At 32.6% G+C, this 21,926-nt stretch overlaps 1 protein-coding gene across 1 annotated transcript in view; it reads left to right on the top strand.

Annotated features, from left to right (window-relative positions):
* Positions 1–19,413, top strand: part of LOC126968395 (facilitated trehalose transporter Tret1-like) — a 112,865-nt gene extending 93,452 nt beyond the window's left edge. The window contains exons 5-6 of the mRNA XM_050813402.1: positions 7,930–8,117; positions 15,179–19,413. Coding sequence (XP_050669359.1) covers positions 7,930–8,117; positions 15,179–16,210 — 1,220 coding nt within the window. The 3' untranslated portion in view covers positions 16,211–19,413. The remainder of the gene's footprint in view (positions 1–7,929; positions 8,118–15,178) is intronic.
* The last annotated feature ends 2,513 nt before the right edge of the window (positions 19,414–21,926 follow it).

Raw genomic sequence — 21,926 nt, 5'->3', positions numbered from 1 at the left:
GGAATTAAATAAAAACAACAATTTTGTTTTTCCTTTGATGTTTCCCTCGTCGTTCAAAAATCATATTGAAAGAATAGTTTAATGTTTAATGAATAACTAAGTAGAATCTTTGTATCTTTCTAACTTTCTCAGGAGGTATAAAAAAAACTTAATTTCAGCTACTTATAGTTGGTAGATTAACTACAGTTGCTAACTATGATGGCAATACAACGTTTGCTGGGTCAGCTAGCTTATAATATAAATAGGGATATATAATATACTTAATGTAAGTGTTTCTACTCAACAAGTTCTTAAACGAGATTATTTACATACTACGTATTTCCGTTGACGTTTTCGCTTTATCTCTTTCTCTTTTCATTTTCCGTAGCTAAGGCTGTAATCAGAAAATTGCTTTAAGAATAATCGTTATCGTCCACATATAAGCTAAGCAAATCTTAATCTCCACTAACTCGTTTATGTTGTTAACTTAGCAGATTACTTACATAATTACGTTACGGTTGTTAAACATATTAAATGCGTGTTAGGCCTAGCTTAGGTTACTATTGTAACTTAACAAGTTAATGCGACTTGAGACCAGAAAATCTAGTTCTTCGCTCAGTCATTATGCAGTGTCAAGTTCATCTTGGTTTTTAACGTCATTTTTGAGACAGCATTGTCATGTTACATGTTATATTCCATTGAGGGACATGTGCATGAAAAATCTCCATCTTAGATAGTAAATCATGTTATTCTATCACATTTCATATGGTAGGATCAATGGGGCATTTTTTTGGTTAGTTTTATTAACTAACAAAAGAGGGATCACATTTTGAGCATTTAATTAATTAATTTACAAAAAAATACCCACTTAATTGACTACTTTCTTATATCTACATATCATAAAAGTAGGGGTGTCTTTTTAACATTTAAGTCGGTTCGATTCCCAAATGAGGCAAGTAATTTTTAGAAAATCTTTGAATGCAGAATTACTAGCTTTTAAAAATAACATTAAGTCTTCTTTCAGTAAAATACCCTGTCTACGATATTTAAGGTATTTTCCCTTCATGTCCCATAACTTTGGGACATCCTGTATAATTATTCGCCTGTATTTCATATTTTGTACAATATTCTAATTACAAGATATAAGTTTAGAACTTCATTTATGACTAGTTAATTTTATAGAATTTAGACATAAATGGAGGCATTAGCACAAGGCTTACTTTATGGTAGATGATTAGGATTCTATTTAACTTCTATTCATGGGACAGAAACGTGGAATATTCAAGGTCCGTATATTATTTGTTCTGACGAGAATATTCATTTGTTCCAAAATTTATGGACGATGCAGGATACAACGCCGGTCCTCTAAAGATTACATCTGTAGCACACTTGTCCCGATGAGACGATGGAGTTACAATTGAAGAAGTGAACAAACATACCAAGATTTTTGAATGTCGATATCGGGCGGTTGGCTTAGTTTCAACAGAGAATTCGTTCAGAGAATTGAAGTCGTAGCTTAGAAGCGTAGAAGTTGAAGCGTTTGAATGCCTAGACATAATCGCGAAAGTGAGAAAAACTATTTAACGGTTCTACTCTTTGTCTGAATGAATACAACAAACATTTACCCATCACTTTTTCATTTGGATCCAACCTTCAAACCCGTGGCTAAAACATAAATAACTCGACCAACGGGACATAAAAATCGCCCTTGACCAGTTCCTAATCTCAGTTTATTATTATAATATAGGTCTTAGGTCTTATACGGCCCGGCGTAAAGTGCTAACAAAAGACTGGTTTGCTGTTTGTATTTTGTTCTGAATATAAGTAGAAGATAAAATGTATGATATGAGAAATAACGTAATATAGGGAATATGTATTGCTTCGCGAAAATGAACCTTGTCAGCATTAATAAAAAGTTACATTTGCAATGCCCACATATTTGCAAATAATTATAGGGGTGTCAACTTCCATTTGAATAGTTACCCTTTATATTTTCGTTTTGCTGTTTTGAAGATTTTTCGAGTGTTAGGAATTTATTGTAAAGTTGAATTCATTCAAAAATTTTAAAAAGTTATTTAGTTTTTTTTTAAGACAATGACAAACAAACGCACGGTCACCTGATGTTAACTGCTCATCGCCCTCATTCTCCTACATCACAGGAGCGTTGCCAGCTCTTTAGATAAACGGACGTGCTCTTTTTGTAGTCACGCCTAGGTCTTAAGTTACACGTTGCATTATTTTGTCACTGTTAATGTCAAGTGGCTTATATACTTGATAAAAAAACAACAATGAGAGAAATATTTCCATAATAAAGAATATTTGAATTCGTTTTAAGTTATGTAAGTAACGTATCTCAAGCTATGAACTGGCTAGAAGTAAATTCTATTAGAGTTAAGTGCTATTTCGCAACTGACAACCCTATAATGAATTTATTCACGTAGGGCTGTCGTAAATCGAGTGTTTTACGATAATTTCGTGTTTGAAAGGTTTGAGTACATTGACTTAGGCCGCACAGACTAAAATCTATATTCTGTACAATATTTAGAGAGACTATCTATCTATTTTAAGCTTACTACGCGATAGTGTGGTATTTGGAAGGTGATTCCATTTTATAATTCTCATAAGTACTACAACTAAAGATTAGATAAAGCAATAGAATAAAAAAGTTTAAATAAGAACTAATAAAACACGCTTTGGTTGAAAAGATAATGGTTGAAATTTAAATTTAACATCAATTCCTGCCTAAAGCGCGATAGATGAAAAAATAATATAAATTAACATAAATCTTATTTAGCAAATTGAAAAATGGAATAATTCTATCAGATTCATGTATTGTCATCGGTCCTCGATAAATCTACGAAGTTTGAATTAAATCTGGCCGTTTAAAATTGGTCAAAAATAAAGCTCAAATGTGTCGGTTACAAACAAACATACATACAGTTGAAGCTAATAAAAAGAGTGTAATTATAAAAATACCAATATCCAATCTATAGAACATTATACCAAAACGCGAATTCCAAATTTAAACATGACATTACGTTTTTTGATAAAAATTTTACCACACCAATTTTCGCGCGTTATTTGATTACACATATTGAGATAATTTCACGAGATTGCTCTAACAGGGCTTCGATGGGCTGCAAGGAGTAATTTAGAATTTTACACCATAATTCTGTAATTTACACTTGTGAGTGCGTTGATTGGAGTGTTAAGATCGTCAAGAGTGAGCGAGTGGTTTATCAACATTTTTCTATCGACGACACTGCAAGGAAGAAGTGCTTTCGTGTTTTTTTTAATATGTGTAAACCAGGACTCCGTCGTTTTTAAATTGATTTACATTTCCGTAAAGTTAAAACTGACGCGTTTAAGATAGACGACTTTAACAAAAGAAGATCTCCCATTTCTTCTAACAGACAGTGTAGCTGTGGTTGTTATTTCCGGTGCTATAGCTTGGAATTCATCTAGTATATATATCCGTGCAAAATATCTTCCTATTTGTAATTGGAACATATTTTTTTTTCATTCATTAAATAGTAAGATAACGTTACATACAATAATAATCCTTGTTGTAAAGCACACTCATTAAAATATTCATAATTCTTGAGAAATGGCATCACAACAACCGTTGTGTTTTGTACACGTGTACGTATAATATGTTTGTAGAGTTTTTTCATCATTTTTATAGTAAAATTCTTTATCATTTTAAGATTTCATTCACTTTTACCACGTGTGAATTGCACATTTGTTTTTGTTATCAGAAGTCTCAAAATTTCTACAGCAACAGGCAACATACCACCTATAAGATCGCAAAAAGGCATCAAACAAAATTTCACATAATATTATGTATACAAATAAACTTTGGAGAAAAATATGTCTCGAGTTCTCATATAATGCGAAAGAAACTTTTACTATAACCTATTATAACCCAAGCCTACTGCGCTTTTACCCTTCCAAGAAGCTTTCGATCATAAAATCATCTAATGTCGATTATATTTACATGTGCAAACTCAATTCGATTCGGAATGCAATCGATCAATCGAGTCGCAAAATCGATTGAAAAACAATCGAGCCATAAATCTCGCGTCGATGTTTTATTCTGAAACGATATTATTCCGTCCCGTAGTAAGTAAATTCTTACAAATAAAACGCACACGGTTCTGAGGAATTTGTTTGAAACAAGCTCATTTTTGCGACTTTATCTGCAATCGCAAAGAAATCCATTATTGTTGGAAATGTAGAGATAAAACTGTATCTTTGTAAAATTAAACTAACTAAATGAGAGTTAAACAAAGCATACAAGATTTTATAACAATACGACACTCGAACGGTTAGCTCAGTTGGTTAGAGCACCGGCACGGAACGCCGGAGGTCGTGGGTTCGAGTCCCGCATCGTTCATAAAATTTCGTTGTTTTTCAAATTTTATTTGTGTATTCATCCTAGAAGTGAGGATTATCACTTTTAAATCATAACAAATTGTTTAGGTTTACAAGAACGACATCTCAAGTTCATTTCCTAATATGCAAATATTGGGGTTGAGCAGGTTTTCAACTATAAAGTAGGTCCTGTGGATGAAGCCACAACCTGAGAGTTGAACAAAGCATACAAGATTTTATAACGATACGACACTCGAACGGTAAGCTCAGTTGGTTAGAGCACCGGCACGGAACTTAACTTTTTCAAATTTTATTTGTGTATTAATCCTAGAAGTGAGGGTTATCACTTTAAAAACATAACAAATTGTTTAAACGAAATTACTTTAAAATGAATGTTCAATCTGATTCTACTTTTTATGATTAGTATATTATTTATTTACGGTGAATGTGGATTAATTAAGATTACTATTTTGGATCACTCGCATAAGGCATTGACTATTTGACGTTTGAGTATTTTTGTTGCATCACTTTTCATATTTTGTAATTGAAATATGATTTGTAAAATAATGGAGGTGTAAATGTTTATTGAAAAGAGTGACATTGATTTCCTTGTAATCTGCCATCAAAGCTCAAACTTTTTACGAAGTGCCTGTAAATGTAAAAAGAAAAGTAAACTTTTGACATTGATAAGTGTCATTTCCGTGACCTACGTAAATAAAGTGATTTTGACTTGATTTGATTTGGGTATAGGACTTCAAATACAAAAGTGTTTATTTTCCATACCAATAAATGTGTACAACAATATTCGAGGTTGTAGCCTCCTTTTAAACATTTTTGTGCCTTTGTTAGGATAGAGTATAATAATTGTTACTGTAATTTTACATTACGTTTACTGCATATTTTTCTATAGCAAATATCTCCTCCGAGGCTGTAAATAACACTGAACTTCACTATGACAAATTAAAAGACGACTTCTGTGAACCTCAGTACCCCTGAAAACATCAGCCTGCAAAGACGTGACCTTTTATAAATCTGAAACGTCACCTTAAATAAATAATAATAATAATGTAACCCAAAAACTAAATGTAAAAATACAGCTACAATTTTACTTGTTTTAATCCTTTCAAAAGTATTTGAAATGATCAAAACTTGTAATACTCTCGTTAATCAAAGACCATTCTATGCACTTTTTATTCATATTTATATAGGGCTGATCTCTGTCACGATTAGTAATAATAATGCGGTCCAATTGACGTTAAAGCTATAACATTATGGAAGAATAGAAAAGATCATAATCCGTTTACAAGCTTATCTATATATAAAAATTAATTGCTGTTCGTTAGTCTCGCTAAAACTCGAGAACGGCTGGACTGATTTGGCAAATTTTGATCTTGAAATATTTGTGGAAGTCCAGAGAAGGTTTAAGGTGAATAAATATGAAAATGCTCGGAATGAAAATAAAAACAACGATTTTGATTTTTCTTTGATGTGTCCCCCGTCGTTCAGAAATCAAATTAAAATAATAGTTTAAAATGAATAACTAATAAGAATTTTTAAATCTTTCTAACTTTCTCAGGACTTAAAGAATAAACTAAATTTTAGGGAACTGTAGTAGGTAGATTAACATTAATTTATAAATCTTCAGTTTTTGTTTGTTTTTATATAAAAGGATTCCTTTTGTTTGTTAAGTTTATTTTATACAAAAGTTTAGGTATTTTATTTATCGATTGAGACAGTACGAATTCTAACGGCAGATAGTTGTTTAATAAAATTTATGTGAGCATGGTTGAGGAGAATTAAAGAAATCACACAATTGAATTTAAGATCCTAAAGACAGCTAAACATACATTTTTCATGATATGAAATATGTATATAAAGTTGTATATACAAAATGTAATTGAAGTAAAATACTACGAGGTAAGTACAGTGGCGCCGGATCCGCTAATAAATTTGTCGAATTTCCGTAAACACATACAATTTATATCGTGGAAGTATTTAGTACAAGTAGTGACGTGATTAAAACAAGAGAAGTAAGGGCTGGCTGCCGTTTTAGTCTCAGCTGTTCCTCTCAAAATAGAAAGATATATAAATAAATGCTGTTGATGAGTGTGTCGGACTAGGAGAATAGATCTTATCTGTATCTACTGAAGTCTTAGAACAATCTGTGAACGACTCGATCACCTGGCGTTGCGTAGAGACTTCGCTTCTTCGTGTCTTCTACCAGATTTGTCACGGGGAGTGTCCAGAAGAGCTTTTTCACCTGATTCCTATTCTATTCTGAACATAAAATTTGTTTATTTTTCTTTCCTACCTACACTTTTTTTCTTTTTTTTCTAAAGAAATGTTGAGGTTGTTTGATCATACAGAGATGATGGATGAACCCCTTGCTGGGGCAGAGGACGTCCTCAGGGCAGAAAGTCCATTAAAGAGCGCTGAACACTTTAATATATTATTGCGACACTTTTACACAAATTATCTTGCCCTAAACTAGGCATAGCCTGTACTATGGGTACAACACAACGATTTATTTAATACAATATACTTACTTAAACATACATAAATACATGTAATATCCATGACTCGGAAAGGAACCACTATATTAATCATATAAATGCTTGCACCTACCGCGATTCAAACCCGGGACCTCTAGCGCGGTAGGCAGGGTCACTAACCACTAGACTATATAGGTTTTAGACTTTAATTTGTGGGTATTGGATGAGACTGAGCCGTCATGCTCGGTTACAGCTCGGGTAAATTCGCGTCGACCAAGGCAGACTTGCTCGGCGAACATGTGCATTTAGAACTATCACAGAGTAACCAGAGATACTTACATAATGTATTATTAGCCTCGCCTTGATTAAGTTTTCTCTTTGTCGTCTGGTCTTAAGCACACACTGTCTTAGAGCAGTATCAAATATACAATCTCGGTGTCTTCTTATATCTTTTGTGTTGGGTATGAAACTAACGTTAAGCACAGAAAAATAACTCTACGCGTCCTGATGGAATGGCCTTAGTATTTAGGGTCCGGGGAGGGCGCTGGTGTATAATGTGACTTGCGTCGATACTCATCGCCTTATGATGTCCAAGCTACATTAATTCGTGCTGATGGAGCTACTGATTCGACTGCCGAAGACAGTAAACATCGCAAATATGTATATCTTTATGCCGTTTGGTGTCTAGAGCTCAATAGAGCTATTGGAAACCCAAGCGCTATTAGCTACTTCGGTCAACGGATCAGCTTAGCTATCCAACGAGGAAACGCTGCTACTATTTATGGTCAATGGGAGGCTCCGGCTAGATTATGAAAGGCATTTCTGCCGTGAATCAGTAATATGTTAATTACTGTGTTTCGGTCTGAAGGGCGTCGTAGCTAGTGAAATGACTGGGCAAATGAGACTTAACATCTTATGTCTCAATGTGACGAGCGCAGTTGTAGTGACGCTCAGAATTTTCGGGGTTTTTCATTAATCCTGAGCGGCACTGCATTGTATGCCTTGCTCGTCTCGTATTTTCATAAAAGGAAAAGAAAACATTATGCATTCTTTGTTTTAAGGTCGTTAATATATTTTGTTACAGGAGCGTTAATTGGCGGTATTCTGGGTGGTGTGGCGATGCGCCTGGGTAGACGAAGAGTTCTTCTGGCCATCGCTCTGCCGTACACCATCACCTGGCTGGCTACTTCTCTGTCTACCAGTGTCAACATGATATCTGTCACGTCCTTCTGCGGCGGAATGATCGTGTGCTGTATGACAATGATAACCCAGGTTTGTTACTATAATCCTACTATTTTTAGTCATGATTAAGGCGCGGTCATTCATCAATATCTACAAAAATTGTTTTCTTAGAGAGTAGGGTATAACATAACGCAATGAAAATATTCTGACGCAAAAAATACAGTGCACACAGAAGGACTTAAGAAAAATTTTGAACCGAATAAAATATTTAAAAAAAAATTGAAATAGTCAATAAAAAATTTGTGCTGTGTGTATCTTATAAGTGAAATTGAATGGATATAGTGAAAAGTTTAATGTGTATATACTGCACATTGTTGAAATAATGTTTTTCATTTGTTCATTAATACATTATTGAAACTAAGTTTTAAAATAAATTGAAATTAATAATTTAATTAATAATAATAATATTGACACCCAAATTATCTTGCGCGAAAGTAGGCATAGCCTGTACTATGGGTGCAACGCAACGATATATTTAATACAATATACTTACTTAAACATACATAAATACAATTAATAAATTATAAACATCCGTGACTCGGAAACAAACATTCATATTCATCATATAAATAATTGCACCTACCGGGATTCATAACCGGGACCTCTAGCTCAGTAGGCAGGGCCCAGCACTAACCACTGGGCTATAAGGGTCGTCTATAATTGTTTTTAAACATAATAAAATTTCAAATTTTAATACTATAAGTTCTAACTTATATTGGCAGTCTCTATAACTGCCATTTTTTTATTGCAGCGAGGTCTTACTTAAATGTTGAGTGGTCTAAGCTAATATTGTCAAGAGTTATGTCCGGTTCCGTTTTTCTTGTATAAAAATAGGGGACGAGACGAGCAGGACGTTCAGCTGATGGTATTTGATACGGCCTGCCTAGATTATGGGTACCACAACGGCGCCTATTTCTGCCGTGAAGCAGTAATGTGTAAGCATTATTGTGTTTCGGTCTGAAGGGTGTAGCTAGTGAAATTTCTGGGCAAATGCGACTTAACATCTTATGTCTCAAGGTGACGAGCGCAATTGTAGTGCCGCTCAGAATTTTTTGGGTTTCAAGAATCATCAGCATTCCATTGTTATGATCAGGCCGTATCAATTACCATCAGCTGAACGTCCTGCTCGTCTCGTCCCTTATTGTCATAAAAAAAGACGGGCTGTTTGAAGAAACATAGAGGAAGCTCTATACCCTTTTAATTTGATGAAGTGCACTCCCTCTTTATATAGTATTTTTCAAATTGTATCGTTTCAGTTGACCATCTCCGAAACATTACGACTTCTTTGTTTTAACTTCGTACACTGCAAAATATCATTTAAATTCATCTCGACAAATACCTCTTTAAACTCCGAACTTAAAAAACTTTCGCCGAAACTAAACGTAAAATATTTTTTATATAAATATAGTATTCACAAAGATTCGAGAGTAGTGGTTCATCGCCCGTTCATTCCATAAGTGGATTTTAAATAAACCATCAATTACTCAGGGAATTATAACAATAACACATTGTTATTGGATTAATATTTTGTTTAGACATGTAATTAATCTTTAGTTAATAGCAGTACAACGTCCATGATTTATAACCGTAGCTGTTGAGACCTATTTTCAACATAACCGCGTGTGGTGGGTAGTTATAAAATGTTTAAAGACAAACCCGTTAATCTAGTGGTTGCTTTCGAGCAGAAATTTATCAAAAGAAATCATCAATACCTTAGTAAAATTTACAAAATTGTCTTCTTATTAATGATTTCTTGTTTTGCAACTTAAAAAAATTAATTGTCAAAGTAAAAAAAAATTATTGACATAAAATTAACAGATTGCTCGTCAATGTCTATCACCGAAAAAAATACAATTCAAATAATGCAATTCAGTAAAACAATACAAGGCTTAACCATAAAATCTATAAAAAATTATAACTAAAATACTATTCAATTTCACATGGTCATATCGTTTACTTAATCGTCTTTGACATTAAATGTCTTCGCTTAATAAAGGATTTAAATTTATTTATTGATAACTAGCTGACGGGTTTTCTGTATATAATAAATAAAATAGTGTTTCTATATGAATTTGTCAATAATATATCATAACATCAAAAATTACTTCGTAAAATACTCAACCCTATTGTCGTAATGAAATTGTTTCACAGCAGAGCTGTCAAACCGTGCGTCAATAAATTCTCTCATAGAAATTATGTATGGACACATCAAAGGAAAAACAAATTTGTTGTTTTTATTTAATTTAGCAGCATTTTCCTATTTATTCACCTTTTAAACCTTCTCTGGACTTCCACAAATTATTCAAGACCAAAATAAGCCATATCGGCCCAGCCGTTCTCGAATTTTAGCAAGTCTAACGAACAGCAATTCATTTTTATATATTTAGATTCAGATACACTTTTTGGTAATTTATTGTAAAATTTAATACCATTGCATGCAAAAGTATTGTTTATTTTACAGAGCCTAGTAAGCACTATAAACTTGTAGTTATTTCTAGTGTTTAAATTATGGTTGTCGCTTATTTTACTGTATAAATTATAATGTTTATGTACGTGCAGGATATTGCTATGAATATAAATTATGACCATATCATTTTATTACTAATTTGAACGAAACAATTGATAGAAATTAATTTTTAACATTAGAAAAGTCCACTGAGATTTTTTTTTTAATTATTACTAAGCAGTGGTCACCACACGGACTGTTTCAATAAGTTTGAGTCATCCGGCAAATTTCAAAAGAATAAAAATATCTTGCAAAACGAAGAAAAATACCCTCGGCCTCGACTGCTGTGTAAAGTTTTCGCTCATTAACCGTTAAAATTTTTCATCGTTTGACATAAAAATAAATCGCATGAAGCTAAATCTGCCTCTTACGGAAGATAAACGTTTGTACCCCGATGTCTTCAATAGTTGATGGTCGAGTGGATCCGTTATCTTTGTCTTGGTGAAAAATAATACCACGCATGCAGATCCATGTGCGCTTGTTTTTAAACAAAAAATTCATTAAAAAAAAGACGTGTGGCACTTGGGGACTGCTGCGGTAAAGCTATTGCATAGCATTTTTTATCAACTTATGCAATTATAATTATTTATTTATTTTATTTATGCAGTATTTTTTTAATAAAATTAATTTAAAAAAAAGCAAACGGGAAGTGAGTAAAATTTAACTTGCAAGATTTGATTACAGACAGACAACGCGACAGGTGAAACTAAATAAAAATGCTTGCCATAATAATAAAAAATAAAAAAACGTGATAAAAAAAATAAAGAAATTAAATAAAAATCAAGACGAACCCCAGGCTCGAACCTGGGACCTTCTGCACAAATAGTATACGTGATAACCGCTGTTCCACGGTAACTGAAATGACCGTGGCGAAATATCTATATACATCTAGTAAGTAAGTCTTAGGTTATTTTCGTAAAGGAATTTCTGGATTCGGTCTCCACGCTCAAGGCCCGCGATAGAAGCTATGCAATAGCTTAAATAATAAAACATACGTAGAAAAAATAAATGTTAAATACCATTCACTCGTAAGCCGGCCTTTTGATAGAATTACTGCTACTTGTCTACACTGCGTCGAAAAAAAACTGCTGCCATTTTTTTCTAACTCTTCTTTAAACATACATTGTTGCTCTGTTACTGTATTATTAACAAACGCGAAGTAAACTTACTCCAAATTTTAAACTTTTTGTCTTTATCTTATCTTTGTCACTACAGGATTACATGACAAGGAGAAGTGACTTTAAACTTGAAGTAACTTTACATCGCGTTTATTAATAAGACAAATAAACTTGTTATAAAGTTATAACTGTGAATAAACTAAGAAAATGTGTACTATATCGTTGACAATACTGTCAATACAATGATAATTCTGAAGTTTTCCGAATGACAAGCTGCCTTGTAAATAAACGCGGGAAACGTTATACCTCCGAATAAACTAATTATAAGTAAAAAGTCTATTTCTAAACATTTTGCATTTTCGTTTATTCTCAAAATTAACTTTATACCAATTTTATTTGTAAGGCCTTTAGATATTAGGGTGTAAATTTAGACATTTCTTATTCAATCAACACATTAATAGCTAAAATAGATGCTGTTTTATACTCTATTTTAAATAATAACGGGTAACATGCATAGTTATTTCAGTTCAAATACATAAAACTTTTCACAATTCTGTTACGAATGTATGAGACACACGGCTCTAGAAATTGTGTTGCAATCAACCAATAAACAAATAAAAAGTCAATTATATTATTTATTTTATAAGATAACTTTTAATAATATAGCTACGTACATTTCCAGTGTAAGATAAATACAAGTAAATTATACAGGATAGTTTAAAAAGTGCGTTACATGCAAAGCGATTCTGGATTTGTCATTTGGGCTTAGATTCTTCCGATAATTAATGTTTAAATTGAGTGATAGTTTTATATATATTTTATTATTATTGAAGTTATTATTAAGAATTTTTCTCAAGTTGCTTAGATTTTGCTGATATTCTTGGGACGTCAGTTTTCAATTCTCAGGAGCCCAGTTTACAGCTTCGGCGCCCGTTAAACTGAAACATAAATAGTGTCTGTGGCGAAAAAAAGACGCCACTATGGAAGTCATGTAGCAAGTAAACTATGTAAAGGATACTTTGATAAATTAAATTATATTTAGTATTCCTGAGATGATGAAATACACTTAGAATCTAACCAAACATAAAAAAGTTAAAAATAATGAAAGTTGACACCGATGCCAACGTCTGGTATTTTGCCTTGAATAATATTGCAGTATGTAAAATTTGAGAGACACATAATATCAGTTAAGATATGAAAACAACTTGAGACTGACATGATATTTAAATAATTAATACCAATTTTTTTTCTGAAGCTTACATCCTTAAAGACAATATGTATATGCAAACATACGTTTGTTATCAGAAAAACTTCATACTGTTATACATTGTAATGTAGGCACAGTGTAGGTATGTCGCTGAAACAACTATTGTATCTCTGCTGTTTTCATAACAATTGTATGGACTATTATTATAAATAAAACTGTCTTCGTTGAGAATATCAGGGCGTAGATTTGAATAAATGAATGAATGAAAATTCTTTATGGCACTAAAAATAATCTTACAATTTGTACATAAGAATTATGTTAGTACAACAAGCGACCTTATCACTACTCGCAATCTCTTGTAGCCTAAAGGTTTTATTAGTTAAATCTGTGGATCTATTCTACCCCTTCATGTGTTTTGATTTTCACTCCCTGAAAGTGAGTAAAATTGAGGCTAATTAGACGAAAAACCTAAAGCGTTTATGCTCTTCCTCGAGTTTTAGGACTTAAACTCAACCCACTCTCAAACCCCATCATTTTCATCGAGGCCAATTTGGGTTTTTGTAAATACTTATTAACATATATAGATACATTTTCATAAAAAAAGGTGGTATTGTAGGTACGTTGCAGAACACCGTTTTTGTGTCCAGTTGGTGTTGGCTTTAGGTAGGTACAGTTAGGTTTCTTTTAACGTCATTCTTTATATATGCACATGGCTTTACATCAAAAACTTTATAGAAAGTAGCTTAATAGTACATTAATGTTATTGGATAGTGAAGTGTAAATATCATTTAATTTAATAGCTTTATATAGAAATGCGAGAATTGGCAATCAATGCTTAAATCGAATGGTTGTAAAATGATAATTCATAGTAAAATTAACATTGATGATAGATGGAGAAATTTAATGTCATATTTTATGACTATTGAGTCATATTTCACCGAGTTTTGATTCTAATAACAATCTTCTTTAATGTGCTATCTGGGGACATTGGGAAATTAAATAAGAGTAAGTAAGAAAATAAAAAAATCTTTTGATGAGATTGATTTTTGATTCCAAATTTCTAGGATAAACACTCGCTAGGCTAATCTTAAGATTGCCTTAAATTTCATGGATATCATTCTAGCCGGTTTGTAGTCCATACGCGGCCTTTTTTTCTATACATATAAACCTATGTAAAAGGCATAAAAGGCATTTATTTTCTCAAAATTATTTCCTTTAGAATACTTTTTGATGTAATTTCTAATATACTAAATACTACTACCACTTCGGAAACTAATGGCGCTCTGAGATAGAAGAAGCAGCGCAAGAAAAGTATGTATTGACTCATCACGATATCTCTGGAACCATAAGGCGTAGAGACTTGAAATTTGGTAGATATATTCCTTGCGCCGTGTAGAGGCTTAGAAGAATTTACGATATTCTTATAATTTCTTATTTTATTATGATTAGAACAACGTCTGTCGGGTAAGCTAGTATACACAGATTAGGCTACTAAGAGTTGCTACTCTAGAGTTAAGTTTAAAGACGTGCATAGGGCCTACATGAAGGCACTAGTTAACACACATATTAACAAATCAAAATTAGTCACGGACTGTCAAGTAGTCTAAACGTTAGTTTATTCTAACCCTTACAAGTGTTACACACTCTTTGTCTTTCGTTCGTTAGCTTTCATTCGCTGTCGTTTGCTGAATGTGGAAAAACCTTAATTGAAGACCTTTAGAAATATCTGTTTTACATAATACTGTTTTACAGGGTACAATCCAAGCTTTTGAAATATAATATGCTGAAATGATTGTCGAATTTGTCATAACTAATTCATTTAAATATATTATTTGTGATTCTGAATGATATTGACGGCAACAAATTGTGTTTACATGAAATCTTTAATAATTAGCGTTACGTATGTTTTCAAAATATTTCTTTGTTTATTTTAGACAATTGCCCATTTGATATTATTATTGTTTATTGGGCCTTTGTGCAGCAGTGGATGTCTTCTGGTACTTACGATATTATGATGTTTTTGATGATGATAATTGTTCATTTAGACACCCAAAGAACTCTAGGCACCGTGAATAGGGGAAAATCAAAAGGCTTGATTTCGGATTTTGGAAAATTAAAAATATTATACTTGAAATAAAATGTATACTCATATACCTTGATAAAAATTTAAAACAACTACTAGAATTATTGGATCAAAATCTGTCCAGCCGTTTTGGATCTGTTAATAAATGTAAATTAATAAATGTTTATTTGTCCACAGGTGTACGTGACAGAGATAGCAGTACCAGAAATACGAGGCTGCCTCAGTTCAGTCCTAAAAATATTGAACCAGATCGGAATTCTTATTTCTTTCTCTCTTGGCGCCTACCTCAATTGGCACCAACTAGCCCTGGTCGTTGCTTCAGCGCCAATTCTTCTTTTTATGGCTCTGCTGTTCATTCCCGAAACTCCCTCGTCTCTGCTCTTGAGGGGCAAAGAAGAAACTGCTGCTGAGTCACTGCAATGGCTTCGAGGACCCGATGCTGATATTCGCCAAGAACTAGTTACCATAAGAACAAATATTTTAGCTAGCAAACAGTTTAATGATGATAAAACTGGGAAACTGAAAGTGTTGCTGTCCAAGAGATTAACAAGGCCAGTTCTGATTACGTGTGGACTCATGTTCTTCCAAAGATTTACTGGAGCTCATGTTTTCAGTTTCTATGCAGTGCCGATGTTCAAGAAGACATTTAGAATGATGAATCCTCACGGAGGAGCAATTGCCACGAGTGTTGTCCAATTGCTCGCATCTTGCCTATCTGGTATGCTTATAGATAACGTTGGGAGACTTCCATTGTTGATGATAAGTGGTGTTATGATGTCCATAGCATTAGCAGGGTTTGGATCTTACGCGTATTATGAAGAGGTCTTCAGAAATTCAACCGATCTGACACATGTTGAGCCAGGCTCATACGATTGGATACCACTTGTGTGTGTGTTGACTTTTACAATTGCTTTCTCTTTGGGGATAAGTCCAATATCATCTTTGTTGATTGGGGAGCTGTTTCCTCTTGAGTACCGGAGTACTGGAAGTGCGTTAGCGACGAGTTTCAGTCATCTTTGTGGCTTTGTAAACGTCAAAACTGCTGCTGATTTCCAAGACCATATAGGTCTATATGGCTTATTCTGGCTTTATGCTGGTATATCAGTGTTATGCCTTTTATTTGTAATCTTATTCGTCCCTGAAACAAAAGGTAGAGAAATTGATGAGATGGACCCGAAATACGTTGAATCGTTATGTATTAACCGATAGTGTAAGTTATTTATAGTAATATTTATGCATAGACTGATAGGTTTTGTAAATACGAAGAATTTAGGAGCCTTCAACCAGTATTATAGTTAGTTGTAGAGAAAAATCTTAAACGCACAAATAGTTTATTGAATGATAGAAAAATGAATATTTATTTTATGCCACTGATTAAAATATTTAAGAGGCATTTGGAGGTTTAGCAAGTATTAAAATAGAGATGGAAATAATGAGTGATTATTATTGATAAAGGAGTATAGAAAGAAAAATTTAATAAATCTAAAATAAGACTCAAAATGAATAAAATTGATTGGAGACTGTCATATATTTTTGATATGAATAGAGTACAAGTTTAAGGCTTAAGACCCGTCTATAAGATTAGGTACCTATATCTTTTTGTTATGCAAGTAAATGTTTGATTATGAGCCCTTTTATATTGTGTGCTTTACGCCTACCAGCTTGAGTGATTGAATCGTGTTTGATATCCATAACATCTCCTTCAGAATGAATGTTCCAAGCCTAAGTCGTATTACTATTTGTGCATTGTATGTAGTTCCTTAAAACATCACACTAGTGTTCAGAGTTGATATACTACAGATCTAGAATTAGAATTGCGGTCAACTTAAGGCCTATCGCAGACGACAGACTATCCGTGACGCACTTTTTAGTCTGTGATAATAAAACATATAGATTTATATGCAGTACTGCATACGTCAGACGCACATAAAGTCTGACACACAAACTATTCTCGTAAATCTGACAGATGGCGCCGCACCGCACTGTATAAAAATTGCGCCAAAAACATAAAACGCTCACTTCAGTCTGTAGTCTGCACTGGCGCTAGATATCGATGTATCGATGTTGATTCAAGAAATAGAAAGAGAGAAAAAGAGAAATAGAAGCACTGTACATGATACATCTTTGACAGAGTATCATGACAGAAATTTAAAAAGAAAATTGTTGGATGAAGTGTGCAAATTTATTTGGATGTAGATTAAGAGCTGAATGTTTAATATGAAACACTCCCTTTAATAATCATTCTGAAAGAATAGAATGCACCCAAAATTCTCTATTTCTTCGTCTTTTTTAATATCTCAAGTAAGAAATAATACACCACAATCTCTGTACTTCCATTGCATGTACATCCCTACAGTTCTGCCGACAAAATGAACGAAAATCTACGTCGTGTGCGTTGAGTCTGTGAAATATCTGCTAAAGACATTTTGCGCGAAATGCAGACTTTTTGTGTGCCGCAGACTCAATCGCACAAAAAGTGTGTCTGCGATAGGCCTAAACTAGACAGATACTCGAGAATTTTTAAATGATTATTGATTGTCAACTTTATTGCATTTACTAAGAGTTAAAAATACTAAGCGGGCATCTACTGTATTGGATCTTAATCTTGAATGGTATTTTCAACTTTTTATGGAATTATAAGGTAGGAATTAATATTTTAAATCGCTCGGGTATTTTCATCTTACATATTTTGACCTTTAGATACTTTAACTATATATTTTTTAAAGAATTAACGTGTTTCTATACAATTATTGTACATTTCTAATTTAAGATCTGAAATTAAGTATCAAACTATAGTACTTTATAATTTTAATGTTGGCAGTTAATTAATTACAATTAAGTAGGTATATACTTTGAAGAAAAGTAGAATGATAGTATGGTGTATATCGCTATGAATATGACAAACTTACGAGTTCTGTCAATCTGTGTTCTGCATGGTTTACACGAATATTTCGTATTACAAGTTTTTTTTTAATAAGTTCATCTCACCAAATGTTAATCAAAACATATGAAAAAAATTTTTGTATTTTTTAGCAATAATTACTAACTTGTATTTTATTACGTACTTGATGTAGACATAAGATGCTTGCAATTTCTGGATCTTCCTCTTTAACTTAACTGAAATGAAACTTGGCTTAGTGAAAAAACTTCGAGATGTTTAGCCCTAAGTGGTCTAAGTTTGACTATATTTAGTATTTTAAATAATTGTGTTGATATTATTTTTCTATAGTGTGCATGTCGCGAACAAGATCAAATTTCGGTCACTGACCCCTCGTTTAATGTTCTTGTCAGTTTAGTACTTCGGTAACATACATGTACTCAAAATCATAGTACTCAAAAGCATACCAGTGGGAGGTTCCTTTACACAGGATGCCACAACGGCGCCTTTTTCTGCCGTGAAGCAGAAATGTATGTTGTTTAGGTCTGAAGGGCGCCGTAGCTAGTGAAAATACTGGGCAAATGAGACTTAACATCTTATGTATCAAGGCGACCAGCGCAATTGTTGTGCCGCTCAGAAATTTCGGGTTTTTTCAGAATCCTGAGCGACACTGCATTGTAATGGGTAGGCGTATCAATTACCATAAGCCGAACGTCCTAATTGTCTCGTAAATTTCATCGTCACTTATTGCCAATGAAAGAAACTCAAAAGCAAAAACTTATTGCTATTGCAAATATGCGCCAATTATAATGGAAAACCTCCTATGATGTTTCTGGGTCTATATTTCGATATGAGATTTTGATGTTATTTTAAAAATTAATTATCTATGTACTGTCATTTCTTAATAATGAAGGGCAATTATGCAGCTGCAAGAAATTGTAGTGAGCTATTGCCATTTAAGAAGCTTATTAATAAGCTGTGGCGATAGAAGTCTTCCAAAATGTACAGCGAAATATATTTTGTTGGAATATTGGTAAATAATATAATATATATATTGTAAATAGTATGATGTATTTAATGTTGTTAGCTGTTGTTTTGTAGTTTATGTCACAAAATATTTTAAAGTCAAAGTCGAAAGATATTGAAGACGAACGTAGACTCATTCTAATATTTTTTTCTTAAATTATAGATAGTATTATTAATTGAAATAGTTCTTTTATGTAGATTCTAGTTTATGTGAAACAGATAAAGTTCTACTAATTTATGTGAGAATTGTCTTAGAGAGCTTATAGTTAAAATTTTAAATAATATTATTGTTTATTTGAAAATGGGTGATGAAACATTAAAAATTAAACATATTACAATAAATTTGGTGCTCACAGGTGCCTTGCATTTGTAACCTTAAAATGTAAAATTAAGTTTGGATAGATATATTTATGTAACTTTTATTCATGTTGCCATTTCGTGTACAACATTTGTATTTTAATGTACTTAAACAGTGATTTTGTGTTTAATAAAAAAAAAGTGAACTGAATCATTGCTTTTATTTTTTTTTTCTTTTTCCCCAGAACTCTGTTTCTAAGGCGAAAATCCTCAAGGAAGAAAATCATTCTGAGAAAAAATTATATAAATTAATTTTATGTATATATTTGTTACGTAGAAAGTTTATAATAATCATAATCCCTACTAATATTAAAAACTAGCTGACCCGACAGACGTTGTCTTTATTTTATAATAAATAAAATAATGTTTTTATATGACTTTGTCAATAATATATCATAACATCAAAAATTACTTCGTAAAATATGCACCCTGCTGTCGTAATGAAATTGTTGCACAGTAGAACTGTCAAACCGTGCGTCAATAAATTCTCTCATAGAAATTAAGTATGGGCACATTAAAGGAATAACAAAATTGTCGTTTTTATTTAATTTAGCAGCATTTTCCTATTTATTCACATTTTAAACGTTCTCTGGACTTCCACAAATAATTCAAGACCTACATTTGAGAAATCGGTCCAGCCGTTCTCGAGTTTTAGCGAAACTAACGAACAGCAATTCATTTTTATATATTACTAGCTGACCCAGCAAACGTTGTATTGCCGATATTAAAATCGCGATACAAAAGTAAGTGTTGATCGTAGATGGGTCAAAATTTGAAGTTGTATGTATTTTAATGCTGACTCATAATCAAACAAATTTAAAAAAAAATGTAAAAAAATTAAAAAAAATTAATTCGGTAACCCTTAACATTTAGGGGTATGAAATAGATGTTGGCCGATTCTCAGACCTACTCAATATACTCACAAAATTTCATGAGAATCGGTCAAGCCGTTTCGTAGGAGTACGGGAACGAACATTGTGACACGAGAATTTTATATATAAGATATAGATAGATGTGAATGTAAGTTTGTTTGTTACGCTTTCTCGCCTTAACCTCTGAACTGATTTTGATAAAATTTAGTACAGAGATAGACTAGAGTTTGGAAAAAGACATAGGCCACCTTTTATTGCATAAAAATAAATGGAGGGGTTGAAATAGGGGATGGCAGTTTGTATTCGTCATTGAACCATGAAACTTTGTATTTAGGAACTCGATAATAAATTATTTATTAACATTTTTTCGAGAATTTTGAAACTTTGACCTACATGGGGATGAAATAGGAGATTAAAAGGGAAATATTATTAAAGCGACTGTCAACAATGACAAGGGATATGCTCTGTATCATAGAAGAGCGCTGCAAGCAGTGGAAAGAGCAGTTTGTATGTGAATTATTTGAAAAGTATCCTAAGAAATTAAATATATTGTTAAAAGTAACTATTCAATGCGGACGAAGTCGCTGGTAAAAGCTAGTGTATATATCGTCGTGTTAATGGTAAAACCGACTAAATGCCCAAGTTGTCAAAACGAGAGAACATATTGAAAGTTGAATAAACAAAATCTCTGATAAAATAAATTATAATTAAAGTTGCGCTAAAATTTATTTTTAGAACAATTACTTATCATTTCAGATAACTAAGCCCACTAGCTAAAAACAAAGCAACAGTTTTGAGGTCCGTCACTAAGTTCATTCTAATATTATATAGCACTATCTTAATTATTGTCGAATAAAAAGTACTATTTCGGTTAGATATGATTTAATTCTATATTCGAGTTCTGCTAAGAAAGTTTCACTAAAGCGAAAAACAGCTAACTCCTGATCGTATTTTTTGCATGTAGACCACCAAAATGGGCATCAAAGAAACTTTCAGCTTGAAAGAGAGATTTATTAGGATAATTTGTTTATTTTGTAGAAAAAAAAATTAAAACGATAATATGTTGTAATAATTGTTTTTAAGTCTCAACTTTTATGAAAAATCCTATTTTAGTGTTTTTTACCATTCATTATCTTTGTAACGCTGCGTAAAACTGCAATGTGGGTTTTACCATTAGATAGTTCTCATTTTTTTAAGAAAAAGTGTATTTTTAACTCAGTTTTCCAAAAATCGATACTTATTCGGTTTTACCATTAATACGACGATATAAACAAGGAACAAAATATGTAAACTTGTTATGTCCACTTCTCGGTTAAGTCGCCGGAATACGTTGGAAGAGGGTAGCGCAAAACCGATCATCGTGATGATATTTGGGGGCGGACTTTGTCCAGCAGTGGACGTCTTCCAGCTGTTATGATGATGAAGATGAATACAACAAGAGGAACACTTTTTTACCCTCCGGCCATGAATCTCTGGAATTCATTATGGTGGCGATTTATGATCCCTGTTGTAATTCTCTAATACTCTTGGTTACAAGAAATATAATAGCTTTAAGGGTAAATGTATACACTTTTATAATAAAGTCCCAGCCGCTGTCAGGCATTATCTATAAATAATATAATTTAAATATTTTATTAAAAAATGGCTCTGTCGTAAGTCCTACTACTCCACAGCTGAATATCTAAGTGATCGGACAGCCTCGGACTAGATTATGATTTTTTTACAGCAAGAACAATGACATACCATATTGTATATTTTATAAAAAAAGAGCGCAAAAAAAGAATGCTGAGAG

This window comes from Leptidea sinapis, chromosome 15, assembly GCF_905404315.1.
Source record: "Leptidea sinapis chromosome 15, ilLepSina1.1, whole genome shotgun sequence".
NCBI lineage: Eukaryota > Metazoa > Arthropoda > Insecta > Lepidoptera > Pieridae > Leptidea > Leptidea sinapis.
This window is presented reverse-complemented; position numbering and strand designations above follow the sequence as displayed.